Source organism: Anthonomus grandis, chromosome 1 (assembly GCF_022605725.1).
Source record: "Anthonomus grandis grandis chromosome 1, icAntGran1.3, whole genome shotgun sequence".
Lineage (NCBI taxonomy): Eukaryota > Metazoa > Arthropoda > Insecta > Coleoptera > Curculionidae > Anthonomus > Anthonomus grandis.
The window spans coordinates 17118344-17135525 of record NC_065546.1 but is presented as its reverse complement, the minus strand read 5'-3'; the positions used below and the strand labels follow the sequence as shown (position 1 = coordinate 17135525).

At 31.2% G+C, this 17182-nt stretch overlaps 1 protein-coding gene across 1 annotated transcript in view; it reads right to left on the bottom strand.

The window, feature by feature from the left end:
• LOC126745200 (frequenin-1) overlaps nucleotides 1-17182 on the bottom strand; it is a 523266-nt gene that overhangs the window by 250352 nt on the left and 255732 nt on the right. Inside the window, exon 2 of the mRNA XM_050452943.1 lies at nucleotides 2592-2616. Within this exon, the coding sequence (XP_050308900.1) occupies nucleotides 2592-2616 (25 nt within the window). The remainder of the gene's footprint in view (nucleotides 1-2591; nucleotides 2617-17182) is intronic.

Here is a 17182-nt window from a genome sequence, read left to right as displayed (position 1 = left end):
ATGAGATTAAGTGAACACATAAAATAACGGAAAGAAGCATTAGCTCATATGAAAAGGAATATTCTAGGTTTTGGTGAAACAAGACTGCATAAAGAAAAATGGACTCAGCTAAGTTAACTACGCTAAAATCACCTTTTATATCAAAATAAAAATATAAAATATCTTGTCACTAAAATGAAGTTAGCCTAGAGTTTTATAAAAACAACAAGGGGTAAGGCAAAGGTAGCGCCTAAACCATATGAGATAGAACAAAAATTTCTATAGCAAAGTTGTAGGATTACTAAAAATATAAAAACTTAAATTATTTTTACATTACAGGTTATATCACATAAAGTTATTAACGTTTGCAAGCGGCGGTGCCAGGTAAAGTTAAAACTTTTTTATGATCCACATTATATATGTGCAAATATTTTTAGTTTTTTAATTATTTTTTCAACACAGTTAACTTAAAACAAATATTGTTTATTACGTGTATACTCCCCATGAAGTTAGCTAATATACTTTGATCGAATGATGTTGAGGTCTAACTCTTATATTATAAACACAGAAATTACGGAAAGAACTAAAATCCTACTTATCATAACACACAAGGCCAATTAAAATGGAGCTGTGTTGAACATGTCGCCCTTTAGAATGAATCAAGGTAGACAAAATGCATAAAACAATGAATATCTTGATTGCACAAAAGAAGTGTTGGTAGTAGATTCTACAAACCGGTTTTGCCTATGCATTAATTGCAGTCATTTAAAGAGGAAGATTTTTCAAAATTTGCAATAATATTTAAACTGGCTTTTGCATAGGTCCCTAAAATAAATATTTAGGTGCTGGGCCGGCACGAGCTATTTTCGGTCGGCATTCGGTACTCTGTAATAATTTCCATCTCATTATAAGTAATAAAACCTATATAATAAGTCACAAGTTAAAGAGAAATCGATAGCGTTTCTCCTACTAGCCCTTTACTAACTATAGTTGGACTCACATGGAACGTAGAGATAGTTGAAACCTGAGAAGTGTTGAATTTTTTCTCAAAGCAGAAAGTGTAAGTGAGGGGTTGGCAGTCGGTAAGGCATTTTGTTATTCTCTCTTTGACTTAACGCTTTGCATATACTATGAATTTCGGTTGTATGTTAATGCATAGGTATTTTGGTACCTAAAAAAGAAATTTAATGGGTGTCTATATAGGTATATTTATTTATTTCTTTATCTTTATTGTTGTTAGACTCTTTATGATCCTAAGATGAAATTGCAGGGAATCATTTAAATATTAATAATATTAGATTAAAGTAATAAACTAATTTAAACACAATTTTGCTTAAGATTCTAATCCGTTAACTTCTGTGTTACTAATGCTTCTTTACAGTTTCAATCTAGTTTAAAAGCACTTAAACGCCTAAAAGCATTGATTTTTGTTATCAAACAGCTTACTTCCTAATTGTTCTATTAACAGCAGCAACCAAATAAAGCTTTAAAATGAAACTTAGCTCCAGGCGATAAAAACATCTAAAAAGCGAACTTCAGCAAGCTCTATGCAACGTAATCTCTAAATTGGCAAAGGCTTATCTTCATACCGGGTATAGCTCGATCCGTTCCATCCGGTCCCTGCTCTCATTATTGAGGCTTACAGGAGACTCTACCGTTTCAGAACTTTACTTCTTTTACACGTTATTTCATCGCTTAACTGTCGCGATTATGTTTTATTTCGTATAGGGTAGGCTTTAAGAACAATTGTCTCTACGACTCGGGAGGTATTTTGTTTGTAGGTATAGTCGGGTCAAGGTTAAAAAGAATTTCTTTCTTAATATACAGGGTATAGTTTCCTCTTGTATACTTTTAAATAAATGCAGATGAGAAATAATAAGGTATTTTACTAAGTTTACTTGTTCTCCAGGTTTTATAGGTTTATATTTTAAAGTTTACTTGTAATCGTGAACGAAAAAATTATTACACATGACCATCGCATGAATGCTTAATATGAATCTTCTGTTAATTTTAAAAAGAAATGTTATAAACCTATGCTCTTATCCTGTTAATTTTTAAGTTATAGGACTGGGATATCCATATATTAAATGAACTATTTTATAACAAGCTACAAGGTGGAAAAGTTTTATTAGTTTTATACGAGATATTGATAAAATTGATATTTTATAATAACAAAAGTAGAAAACTTATTTTATTAAAAAAAAAATGTATCTATGCTTGAAAATTTGAAGAAATCAAAAAAGGAGAATAAATCATATTTAATTTAAAACGAATAAGGATTTTAACAACTTAATTAGGTACTTAACAATAAGGTATTTATTTTAAAAACAGCAGTAGCTTATATAATATTATAATTTTTCTTAAAATAAATCTAGTCCTCATTTTGTATGTCACTTATTAAAACTTATTGAAAAATATTGAATAGGTTATAAAAGTTATAAAAAAAATAATTTCCTTAAAACTTTATATATCCTAAAAGTTAAGAGCCAGTATTAATGTCGTTGTCGTTATGGTATCCGATTTACATGCAAAAGACCCTGAGTTTAAATTTTCTCAATGCTATATAAAAGGTTATCTGCGATGATATTTATAATATTGTATGAATAACTTACCATTGCCTGATTTCCTTTTCTGTAACTAAAACAAAAATAATATATTAATATCATATACTTATATTTACTAATTATTAAAATCATATAACCATATGTTTGATTCAAAACCAGTAAACTATTTGTTTTATTTAAAAATTTAGTGCCTCTTTGTCTTTTAGCCTTAAACATATACGAAAGAAATAAGTGATGCAGAAATTATTATGATAAATGTCAGTGGTTCTAAAACAATTACTTTCATAAGAAACATGCCTGTCTCGTTTCGATTGACGGATAATAATATTTGTCACAAGATAATTTAAATTTAAAATTATGGAAAAGAAAAAGCCTTTTTGTGGATTTCTAAATCCTCAAGCCAAAAAAATGGTACTTAATATTATTAATTACTTCGAAAACGAAAAAGAAAATAAAGGGTTGCCTAAGAATGTACAAGAAGAAGTAGCTAAAGCGCTTGGAATTAGTTTAAGAATGGCGCAAAAGGTTGTATATGAAAACAAGAACAATCTTATTCCCAAGAAGGAAAAAAAGTGTAAAAGGAAGAAGACGAAGACTGAAGATTTAAGTGAATGTGTAAAAATGGAAGTAAGGGATAGGATTTATGAACTATATAGGCTAAAAACAAATATAACGCTGCCATTTCTGAGGGATGTTTTAACGCCACGCGGCACTTTGGAAATTGGACTTTCTGCTTTATCAAAATTAATTAAAAGCATAGGTTTTCGCTATAAAAAAGACTGCAATAGAAGATATTTGTGTGAACTACCAAATATTGTGAGCCAACGAAGAGGATTTTTAAGACAATATACACAAAATGAAAAATCAAAGTTAAGGAAAGTGGTATTCTTAGATGAAACTTGGATATTTTCAAACGTGAGTGGAATAAAATTTTGGCAAAATGAATCTGTGAAAAGCGTGAAAAGAAAAAAAGGGGTGTGGTCAGGGAAAACGATTTATTATTTTACATGCCGGGTCTTCAACGGGATTCATTCCAGGTGCAAGTTTAATTTTTTCTTCTAAGTCTAAAAGTATGGATTATCATGACAATATGAATTGCGAAATGTTTGAAAAATGGTTAAAGGAACAGTTAATACAGAACTTGCAAGAACCTTCCTTAATAGTATTAGACAATGCGTCGTATCATTCAAGAATTTTGAATAAACAACCAAATGGAACTCGAAGAATTCGTTCATTATCCCAAAGATGCTGGTCATACACTTTAATAAAAGGTAAAAAACACGAAATCCACAGCATCACAAATACATTTAATAAAATTACGAAGGTTACATGTTTAGCTCGACTAGAGCATCATCAGACCATAACATACACAAAACACCTGACTTATATGTCAGGTATTTTCAGGTGTGGTCAGCTTCGGCTTCTTCTTTTTACACTTTGTTTCCTGCTTGGAAATAGGATTGTGCTTGTTTTCATATACAACCTTTTGCACCATTCTTAAACTAATTCCAAGCGCTTTAGCTACTTCTTCTTGTACATTCTAAGCAATTCCTTATTTTCTGTTTCGTTATTAAAATAATTAGTTTTCTTTTTGCATTTCGTTTATTATTTAGGTATGATTAAAAAGTACACATTTTTTTTTAAACAAAGCTAATTAAATAAATTGGTGAATGCTCTGGGAGATAGATATGCCCGGCGCATTCTCCATTTTTTAATAGTTAGTTTCAATCTTTTTTTGCCTTGTAATGTGTAAATAAATAAAGATTCATAAGAAAACGACATTTTAAAGAACTGTCGTAGCTCCCCTCGTATTTATCTTTTTAAAAAAAGCTAAGTAAATAAATTGATGAATGCCCTGGGAGAAAGAAATGCCCCCCGCATTCACGAATTTTTTTTTAAGTTATTCTTAATCTTTTTTTTTGCCCTGCAATGTGTAACAAAAATTGTCTTAAGAAAACGACATTTTAAAAAACTGTCGTAGCTCGCCTCGTATTTATCTTTTTAAACAAAGTTAAATAAATGAATTGGTGAATGCGCTGGGAGATAGAAATGCCCGCCGCATTCACCAGATTTTTTTTAGTTATTTTTTATCTTTTTTTGACTTTTAACTGATATAAAAGAAAAGATAACACAACTTTTTTAATTTTCTGTGCATCAACGTATAAATTGGGTCGAACGACGAATAATAAATCATAAAATTAAAATGTCATTTTAAAAGTGAGATTGTAACATGAACTTGCCTTTAAACAAAGAAAGTAGTTTTCTGGTGTCTGACTGCACTGCATCACACACAATACAAATTAATTGTTTGTCATTATACCAAAATGTATAGTTTCCCAATAATTATTACAAAAAACACAATCACAAATAAACAAAGAAGAAAACAAGATCAAATAATCGTTAAAAATTAGACGCTGTGCCCGGAAATCGACAAATTAGTATGTTATGCACATACATAGGGTCATGCTAAATCGTATACTAATTTCTGAAAAATTTAGGTAACAACCATTTTTAAATGAAATATGTACAATTTTAATAAAAGGCTAGAGAGGCATTTTTGCTCTCATAAAAAATATAAAATGCTTAGATTTAGATATTATTGCATTAAGAAAAATTATTATTGAGAACTTCGTCTATTTTGGACAATTTTTCAAAAAAGAAAAGTAAATATTATGTCTGGCAACTTAGCAGAATATCGGGGATTCTAGGCATATACCGATGAGGCGTATACCCAACGGGCTTTATACTTATGGGCTTTTCCACGTCATGAAAGGAAATAACCAACGTATGTTATACATGTCGAATCTCGGATACGTAGTATTCCGCAGACATTTTTACGGCGTTAAAGGCATCACGTCAGTTAATAATTATGATCTAAGGTGTATACGCGGCTTTAATATGTCACATGACGGCGTTCAATGTATTGTCAAACTCTCAAGGAAATAACATTTTGGCAGCCACTGATTTTTCAATTTGATTCATATTACGTGGTGACCTTTGAACCCACACGATAAGAGCGAAGGAGACTATATAGATGTACAGCATACAGAATACAAATGATACAAGGTTATTTTTCATATTTGCACCTATGCCACTTATAAAAGGGTTACTATAAGTATGAGAAAATATAATTAAAACTTCTTCTTCTTCTTATTTTAAGACAGTGTCTTGTTTTTTTAAATTTGTAGCCTAAGTTATGGCTTCGATATTCAGTTTTCGTACCAACCTTTTGGAAATCTTCCTGATGGTCTGCGGTTGGTTGGTTTCTCTTCTTTTGCGATTTTAGCTAGTCGATTGTCAGGCATTCTGTCGACCTGATTTCTTCATGCTGTTTTTCTTGTTCTGGACCATCTTATAACATCTTGTATGTCACATTGAGATCTGATGTCTCTGCTTCTCACTCTGTCCCTGAGAGTTTTTCCCACAAATGAGCTTACCGTCTTCATTTCCGTTGTTCTGAGCAGTTGCTTAGTAGCAAATGTTTCTATTCGTGTTTCTGTAGCGTATGATCTACTCTAGGTCGTACTCATGTCTTGTATATTTGCGTCTTGCTTCTGATACTCATAATGTAATCAAAATTATTATTAAATAGCTTCAATTTTCTTGCATGTTTATCAAAAAGTGCGGGTCATAAATTTAAAAAATCATAGCAAGTTTTTCTTTTTTTATTAAAGGTTATTTATCTTTATTTCCAAAAAAATATTCTAATTTTAAAATTATTTAATACATCATTTTATGTAAGTAAGTTTTTCTAGCTTAATAAACAAAATTTGTACAAAATTTACTTAAAGATCCTATATTTAAATATAATATTTTAATAATATCAACTTCTTAAACATCATTTCTAACGTACATACATTTTACAGATAATACTTGAATATATAATATAAACCCCGTATAGATATTTTTTTGCGTTAATATCTAAAAAAATAAATTTATTATGGTATGGTTTGTTAGGTATAGGACAATATATAAAAAATGTTCAGATTTTATTTATCTATATTAAGTTGACGTATCAAACCAGTTTCAATATTTTCCTGTTTATACTTTCCAATTATGCGGATAATACTAAAATAGCAATATTGTCACCATTGGTCATGCCTTTGCGATATTAGCAATTTGATCCGACATTAAAAAAACATAAATAATTCATATTCATATTAATTCACGTTAAAAACTGTACTTGAAATGAACCATAAAAATTTTTAAGACTAATCGTATGAATACGCTTTTATGCGATCTTTAAATTTGTAAAATGAATCTAAAAGTAATGAAAAAGCAATTTTGTCGCTTTACCTATTACAATCCAGATGCAAAAATGCAAACATTTTATCTTTCCATTTATTTTATGTTGAAGAAGTATTCCAGACCTATAAATGTTAAATCATAAAATTGTACCAGCCCCTTTATAGACTAATAAGTTCTCGTTCGATTTTATTTTAGACATTATATAGAGCATCTTTTTAAAATAAAACGAACTCTCTAAAATATTCTTTTCACATTCACAATAAAACACGCAAATATTATATTTTCTTATTTCCGAATCTTTATTAAAATCGACATAAACGGCCCGAAAACCGTTTATACTTTCAAATCAAAACAATTTCCTAACTAGATTTATCTTTAATCTATACGTATTGAAAATATGTGCACGCTATGTGCACGGTCGCAAAAACAATTGAAAGTTTCTCAAGGGTAGCTTGTTGCATGTCAAACGGCGGTGCCAGTAATTTGCAAAATAGTTTTGACAAATTCATTCGGTTAAACTTTTGATGTAAAATAAATAGGTGAGAGGTTTAGTTTGCCATCTAATATTTAAGTATTTTTGAACTTGATAATTTATGTTGAGTAAGGCTTTAGTGAATCTAAGGTAATAATAATATTCAAATTCAAATCTTTATTATCGAAAATTGACACAATACAGTGTATAGAATTCGTCCGTGTTCAAAGAAGCTAAAATTTTATACATTATATACTTAAATCTACACTATCACTAAACCTAGTTTACATACTAAAAAAAATGATCAAGCATATAAAACAGTAACAGAAATAAATATATATGTTACAGCTAGTTATTACTTCGAAAGGTAGGTCTTAATATCATGGTAATACTTCAAAACTAAAAAAGCTTTTAATTTCTTTTTAAATGTTGACAAACTATTGCAATTTTTTATGTCATTTGGCAATTTATTAAATACTTTTGGACATATTTTCATGATAAAATTTTTTAAAAGAGTTAATCTAGTACGCAACAAAGATAAATCATTTCTTAGTCTAGTTGGATAATTATGAAAAAAACCATTTGTCACAAATAAATTAAGATTTTTAAAAATAAATAAACACACTTGAAATATATACATACACGGAATAGATAAAATCTCAAAGTGATTAAAAAGCGATCTACAGGAAGTTTTAGGGGGTACTCCCTCCATACATCTAATAGCTTGTTTTTGGCCAATAAATACACATATGCTGAAAAACCCCAGAATTGGATCCCATACGGATCCTAGAGTGGATGGCATAGTATACACAATCTAGCTGGTTTTTATCCATTAAAGGCCTAATATTTCTTATGGCATAACAAAGGCTACCTAATTTTAATACTAAATCATTACAATGTACCTCCCATAATAAAGTGCCATCTAGTATCAAGCCAAGAAACTTTATTGTTTGTTGATGTTGCAAGAAACTATCATTATTGCTCAAATGCATGTCAAGATCAAGATTTAATGGACCCCTTCTCGCAGTAATGTGCATATTTTCTGTACATTGTTGCCGAATAAGGGCTGATGTATCATCCACGTATATAGTAACGTGACTATAGTAACGCGACATACAGTAAATCTGTATGCAATTAATTTACAAATATAAGAAACAACACAGGCCCGAACACCGAACCTTGAGGTACTGCCAAATCAGTGTGAAGATTATTTGAACAATATAAACCTAATTTATTCCTTATTTCCACGTATTGTTTCCGAAATGCTAAGAAGGAGGAGAACCAATTCAAGACGACACCTCTAATGCCATATGACTCCATCTTGCACAACAAATCATCATCGCTGACACAGTCAAATGCCATGATTAGGTCGCAGAAGATCCCCACAGGACGCTCACCTGCCTCAAGTCCATCGATAACCTCAGATAACAACGACAAAATGGCAGACCAGGTAGATCTACCCAACAGAAAGCCATGCTGTCTTTCCGAAAATATTTAGTTTTTTATTAGATAAGCTAAAAGCCTAATAATCTATCAAGCATAGCATATTGAAATATTTTTGAGAAACAGGAAGTTGAAGCTATTGGCCTATAATTCTCAACCAAATTAAAAATCCCCCTTTTAAAAACAGGAATAAACTTACAATTTTTTAATGAGTTTGGAAATATTTTCGAATGACATATGTTAATGGTCTGATGCAAGCTGGTATTTTTAAATACAGATAATGGAATTTTATCAGGTCCTCCAGACTTTTTATTTTTCATTTTGTTTTTTATAATATTTAGGACTTCTCCCTCAATGAAAGGCACAATGCTCATACTATGCAAAAGAAACATTCTGGATATTAGATGAAATATCTTTATTTTGTTTTAAAGTGCTTAAAATATTTTTAGATTCTTCAATAAAAGAGTTATTAAAATAATTAGCTACTTTTATAGGATTTGTAATTAATAAGCCGTTATTCTCTATATTAAATTATTTTTTTTTATTATTGTTATTTAGCTCAGACACGATAGACATTGTCTTGCTAGGATTATAGGATTTTATGGTGATAAAATTTTTTTACTATGATTTATAAATAATTTATGCCTGGCACTTTTACTTCTATATGTCGTCTCCAATTCCGGGATCACAGGCCGTCGTCGGTGTAAATATTTTAAATGTTTGCTAGATTTTCTAATTTCATCCGTTACTCATGATTTTTTATTTTTCTTTGGATGTGAAAATTTTAACAAAAAACTGAAATTAAAATACCAATAATATGTTAAATAAAATAAGTCAAATTGGACATTAAATTTTTTTTCCTTATAGACCTCTGCCCATTTTCACACTCAAGGACAGATTTAAAATCAAAAATTTCTTTTAAGCTGACCACTTTAATTGACTTCGTCGAAACATTTGTTAAAAATTCCAGAATTAAAAAATACATTTTCATGATCTGATATAGTATTGCTTTCTACCACAGCATCTTTACATTCAGATATATTAGTAAAAATTAAGTCTAAAATGTTAGAACTGGTAGGGCCAATTCGAGTGGGCAAAAAAACTTTATTTTTTAAATTAAAGGTAGACAATATATTAAAAAAACACTGATTGTTAATAGAACTCAGGGAAGGCGTGTTAAAATCGCCAGTAAGAATAATTTCGCTATTAGGCTTTTTTTGTATTTTTCCAACAATAAGTGTAAGTTAGTTATAAAAATATCGAAATCGCCATTTGATGGCCTATAACACACAAAAATGGATACATTTTTATTTAAAGCATAATAGTATGAAAATCCACATAATTCAATATTTTTCTCTGAACAAAATTTACGTATATCAATAACTTCACAGTTCACATTATTTTTAGCTCATATAGCTGCACCACCATGGGTGAAAATAGCTCTACAATAAACCGTGCGTAGCGTGTAGCCTTTAATAACTAATGAATTAGCATTCTCAATATTAGCCCACGTTTCCGTGAGACAATAAAATTTATAAGTTTATTTGCATAATTGATATTAATAAAATCAGATTTAAAAGAATTAAAACCTCTAATGTTTAACAAAAGAATATCATAGGTACATAAAGGATAACCATGTTATTTTTCGATTTGTTTTAAAGTCTTGGGATAAAAAAAATCGATTATTTCCTCTATTCTGTCCTCATTAACTATAACTTTAAAAGATGAGTAATATTTAGGAAACTTTGTATTTAGTTGTTCTACTTGCACTTCAGGGAAAATTTATTTTAAAAAATTAATCGTAGTATCTGGGTATAATTTATAAACGTGCAAAAATGCCAGATTAGCTAACGGTTTCAGTCCTACAAGCTTATCAGAGTTAGATCCTACTATGGGTTTGCTTTTCACTAAAAGATTGCGACTAGTACAAACATTGGTATAGGGTACATCAATTCTAGCCCGTGTTTCAGTCCCAATAAGTTCCTTAGCATTGGATATTGCTGTTTTGACATAGTTCGCGTCGAGAAGATTACGCGAGTCCTGATGAAAAGCAGGCGACTCCACATCAGCTCCAGATCCGTAAGAGCACTGGTTCATGGGAGCTGCAGGCGACGCGACGGTTTGGTTTGCTGAACTGACCGATGGCTATCAGCGCGTCCTCGCTTTTTCGGTACTGCCGATGAGGTCCGAACGTTCTCGCCGGAAGGCTTCGGATTAAGCACGACGCCCACCGAATCGGCATCGACCGTCTCGGCACGGTCGGTACAATCGGCCGGATTTGCTTCACATGTATTTAAATGGGGCCGCGCGCACTGAATCGGTTCGGTACGTTCGGTCGGTTCGATTTTCTCCGGCGACGATCATATATTGTGGGGAGGGCAACTTTTGCCGATTGCACCGAAGGCCTGCGACTATTTTAGCATTTTTTCACATAGAGTGAGGAACTGTTTCAAAGAATTTTAAAAACCGTTGATTTTATAAGTATGTCAAACGAAATTTTAATCGAAGCTGTTTGCAGTTTTAGAATATTGTATGATAAACAAAATACATATTATCATGATAATTTAAGGAAAGAAAACGCTTGGGAGGAGGTATCCAAATTAACTGGATGTTCTGGTAAGTGTCATTTATTATATCTTAAATCGGGGTTTTCGTTATTTACTGTTTATTAAGTTGGCACCATCAGGAGATTTTAAAACTCAGTTTTAATTATCTGAGGATGCCAACTTGGTCAGCGAAATGTGCGATTTTGAAAGTTCTCGTTTTGGTGTTAAGTTGTGTACAACTCTTGATTTGAATATAAGTTATGTTTTTACAAAAATACACAAAAAAGACAGCTTATTATATAGTTTTAAATGCGCCTTGGAATGTTATGTTATAATTTATTTTATTTGACTCCATACAGGTATCCCAGTATCCCACAACGAATTCCGGCTATCTATATCTCGTAAAGTAGAGTTCAGAAATATTTAAAATTTGACAGTATACCAACGTTGAGGCGTAATTCAGCTAAAATAATTTTGAGATGGCGCAAAAACCAGTTCTCTTAATGATACAACTATCCTCTTTAAATGATGTTCTAAATAGTGGAATATAAAATAATTAAGAGGGCGGAGGCATGACACTATACAAAATCACCCTGAATATATTTTCGTAATTTTTACAAAACTATAAGGTAAAACTTGGTTTTAGATTTGGGTTAAATGTTGCTGAAAATTAAGTGAAAATCTCACTTTGTACCCTTATATGTCTTTTAAAATTTTGTGAGCAATTTATTAATAAACTAAAGTTTGCAAAATACACTAAATCCGTACCTGTCACGACTAAAGGCTGCTCGGAACTCCAAGATATTTTATATACTGAATGGACCACAACCTTCTGGAACTTTTTTATGCACAATTATCTAAATTAATTTATCTCTAGTGAGTTTGTCTAAATCACTTATAGCTTGAGTCACGATAATATATATATGAGCCTGTTTAGTCTGATTGAAAAAATAAAATTTGGAGATCAACAACTAATCTAATAGATTTGCTTTACCATCTAAAAAATATTTGCATCGATTTTACAAATATAAACTTTGCAATATTAAAAGAAAGCCAACACGTAGAAATATAAACTAATTACTCTCAAAGTGTTTAATTTAAAAAAAAAATAATTTCTGTCCCAAGTTATTGCTGATACATAAATAATTATTATAACTCATTTAGAATAAAGATGATAACTATGTATTCCTTGCATCACATCGACAGTATTAGACCTATAAATATATTTACAATTGAGAGCGAGAAATGTTCAGCTTGCTCTGTGTGGCTGTTCGCACAACGAAACCCAATTAAAAAATTAAGATATTGCTTTACAGAAAACCTACCAATATTGAACGATATTTTTATAATGAGTTCACCCATTTTGCATCTATCAAAAAGTAGAAAACATAAATAGGAATTTCCAGCCAAATAATTTTCTGAGAAAGTTATTTAAGACAGTGCGAAAGGAGAAATGGGCCTAACTGATGTATTCCAGACGAATGTAGATAATAATAATACTAAAGCTTATTTCGTAGTTTAAACATACAGATCTACCAAGGCAAACAAACCAGACATTGAAATCAGAGATAAGAAGTGCAAAATGTGCCAAGTCATAGACGTAGCAATTTCATCTGATTACAATATCACCGAAAAGAAAGCAGAGAAATACATCAAATTTAAAGATTTACAGATAGAAATTCAAAGGGTATGGAATATGAAGAAAATAATTATACCCGTCGTAATAGGAGCAACAGTGTTAATATCCTAAAGGTCATCAAAAGCCATTGACCAAATACCTGGAAAGCATAACCTATTGGTTTTACAGAAGTCAGTTGTGCTGAGCACTGCCCACATAATACGAAAGGTGCTGCAACACTCTAGGAAAAAGAAGTACTACCTCAGATACGGGGAGTGGAGTCTCAATGGAAAAATCCGAATTATCAAAAATCAGAGTAATAAGTTACAATATGTCGTATAATACTATTATAACTACCCATTTACATGGGTTAATAAAACTATAAATACAATACACAATACAAATACACAATAAATACAAAGATATCATAACAAAAATTGACTCTCCACAGCTAATTTATAACAACTGTAAGTTTAAAGTTAGATTCTGCGATATGTGGTTGTAAAATTTATCCATCGAATACAAGGAATTTTCACGTAATAATTATTTAAATATAGACTTAAATACTTTGTCACATGGCAAGTTACAACTTAATGGCAACTTAAAGCATTAGACACCGTGATGTAATTAATGTAGGGACATTTTGTAAACATTGCCGTTCAGTGTGAGGAAATTCTAAAACTATTACATTGCTTTGTCGTCATTGCATCATAGACATCTGAATATTTTTAGACAGGACCTAAAATGGTTTCTTGTCATCATAGTAATATTCAAAATATACAACCATATCACTGTCAATATCCTGAGTCTTTCAAAGTTTGATCTTTAAGATTCGGTATTTTTCAGTCCCAACATATTAATGTTGTTTTAGGCTAATATGACTTTATCTAAACTAGCTGATTTGTACCAAAATAATAAACTGTTTGAAAGCTCCCACTGAATGCTTTGTGATCCTAAAATATTAGGTCATTACTTCTACCTAAAGCAAAATGGCAGCCTTTCAAAGTCCTATTTTTTGTATTTTTATTTTCTTTACTACACCCGTTCAGGTGTAATTTGTTTGTAGGTGTGTTGTTGTTTGAATATTTTGTCAATGTCAATGTCACATTAATATCATAAAAGTTACTGTTCCACACAAAAACTTATTTGGTTTACCAATACCTTTAAAAGCGAATACTACCGAGAGAAGAGATTATTTTTATATACGATATACGATGGAAATCGTAATGTACATGAGACGGAAAGAATTTTTAATGTTGGCTTTCCTGACCGTCCAGTATGTCGAACAAATATTCGCGAGCTAATTCAGAAATTTACCGAGACGGGTAGTATTGCCAGTAGGAAAAAACCAGGGCATCCCAGCTATCCAGAAGAAAAACAGGTCGATATAATAGTAGCTATGATAAAAAATCTATAACAATCTACTTCTACAGTTGGTGACACGTGACATGTATCTTTTGCTACTGTGAAAAGGGTACTTAAAAAACATACATTTTCTTTGTATAAAATTCAAATAGTTAAATAACAAAAGATGATGCTGATCGACGTATGGAATTCTGCGAAACTATACCGAGAGAATAAGATGCCAGTCTGCTTGTGTGAAGAACATTTATTTCAGTGATGAACATAAATGTGTGGGCTGGCCTATTATAGAGAATCACATTGTTGGGCCTCTCTTCTTAGACCAAAATTTGACAGGGGTCCTTTACTTAAACATGTTGGAAAATGCAGTAGAACCATTAATCCTAGAAATTATTGAAGACAATCCTCATGGATTTAAGTTGAAAACAGTTTTTCAACAAGATGGGGCACTACTGCACTTTAGCAGAAATGTCAAAGAATATTTGACTTATACTTACCCTAATCGGTGGATTGGTGGTCGAGGGTCTACCGAGTGGCTAGCCAGGTCGCTCGATCTCACACCTCCGGACTTATGGGGCTATTTGAAATAAAAAGTCTACGTCACCCAGCCAGAATCTATCTTCGATCTACGTCAAACAATAATAGATGCATGTCGCAATATTCATGAAGTTCGCATCGTTCATAAAGTGTTCTCCAATAGATTATTTTACTGTCTTGAAGTTAATGGTGCACATTTATAGTACCTTTTGTAGTGAAATATTTACATTTCTCTGTTACCTAAAGTTTAATTATCTTAACTTCCTAACCATTTTGCTATGGGTAGAAGTAATGACTTAATATTCTACGACCATAAAGCATTTAGTGGGAGCTTTGAAACGATGCATTGCGATGTACTGCTCTTTCTATATAATTTTATTTTTGTTTGCAAAATGAGCTAGGGATCAAAAAGTAGTATTTAGATTGCTAATGATGTGCGACAAAACGCATAATAGTACGATAATCGAGATTCCAAACACAACTGGTCTTTCAAATACATAATAAGCTCGCATACATTTTTCCGGCTTCGATTTCTTGATTCTAGTTGTCGATAAATTAAAACTCCCAGAATCTCATTCTCTAACACCTGCGGGATACTTATATCTATTACTTATATATTTTTGAGAGATTAGGTTGCAGCTCATTCTGCCGACACTATATTTATATTTTGGTTATAAAAGTGCTTATTCTCTTGGCGAGTATAGATTCATTTTCAGCAATAAGAATACAAGACGTATTATCAGCAAACTAAATTAGAGCTTATTATTACTTCTATTAGCTCATTAACAAACACCAAAAATAAAACAGGCCCCAATATACCGGATGGTGGGTTGCCGAGCGGAATATAGGAAATCCCATGTAAATTTTAAGGAGGTCAATTATTGGCTTCCCTGTACATTTTACAGAAAAAATGTAAAATAACTTTTGGAAGAGATCAATCTGGCAAACCCTCGTGCAAAGTTTAAAAAAATGTTAATAAGCGAATCTTGAATTATTCAATTAAATGTAATTACAAAATTACCAAATTTTTGGTTAAGGTAAAACTAGACACCAGCCATCAGCAAACAATTTGTTATAAGGTTTTGTCAAATCTGACGTACAGCCGAATACAAGAAATGTTTTTTTTTTCGTTTTATCAATCTCACAACCAAACATTCAAAATAAGACACGTTAACATTACTTTTTTATCTAAACTTTTATTTAATATAACGATAAAGTTAAATCAATAACAATTATTATTATCGATTATTAAAAAAATAATTTTATCATACTTAGAATTTAATTAAACCAATAGCAGTATCTGAAATATTTTCAATTTATTTTTCCATCAAGCCTATCTGGTCCATTTCAACCATTAAACCTATTATTAGTAAATTCGAGTCCAAAGACCTTGCAATAAATAATTGAAAATGTTTAACTCAGAAGATCAGAACAGTACTCTTAATATTTTACTAACCGTGGAAAAATAAAATAAAATACAATAACGTTTTTAAAAATAATAGAGAATTACATAAAAACATCAGTTAATCAAACAACCCCCCATCAACAGCTAAACAATATCCTAACCCATCATAAAATTCATTTATAAAGTTACTAAGTTAATATTGGGAAATTTTATTATATTCTAACGAAATAGCGTTTCGTAACTGGTTTAGATTCTCAAATTTTACGCTTTTATAAATTACACTTTTTAAATGACCCCACAAAAAGAAGTCAATCGGTAAAAGATCAGATGACCTGGCTGGCCAAAGTATCCGGTACCGTGGACCAATAATATTGCCGTTAAAAGCATTTTCCAAGCACTCTCTAACCATACGGGCATTATGGGCCGAGCAACCTTCCATTTGGTACCAGATCATTTGATCTTCATGAACAACTTCTTCCAAGGCGGATCCAATTTGATTTTGAAATGAGTCCAAATAGGTTTCAGCTGTTAGGTTATAGTCCATAACAAATTGTTCCAATGATATCGTGTCCGATAATTCCCACGAATACATTTGTTTTTTGGGGATATTGTGTTCAAGTATGAACAAAGCGATGTTCATTTTCTCGGCTCCAATACCGGCAGTGCTGAACACTGTTAAGGGTAAATGTACATTCATCGGTAAAACAAATATTTCTTAAAAAATTCCTATCAGTATTTGCTGTTTCCATCATTTCAAAACAAAATGCCATTCTTCGCTCTTCTTCTTCGCTTTTCAAATATCGACTGTCACTGATTTATTGACACTTTTCCTCACGTCAGTGACAATATTCATTTTACTGGTGCCTGTTTGGTTTTACCTGAACCGAAAATCTGCTAATTTTGCAATTACATTTAATTGAATAATTCAAGATTCGCTTATTAAAATTTGTTGACTTTTGAAACTTTGCACAAAGGTTTGCCACATTGGTGTCTTCAAAAAGTTATCTT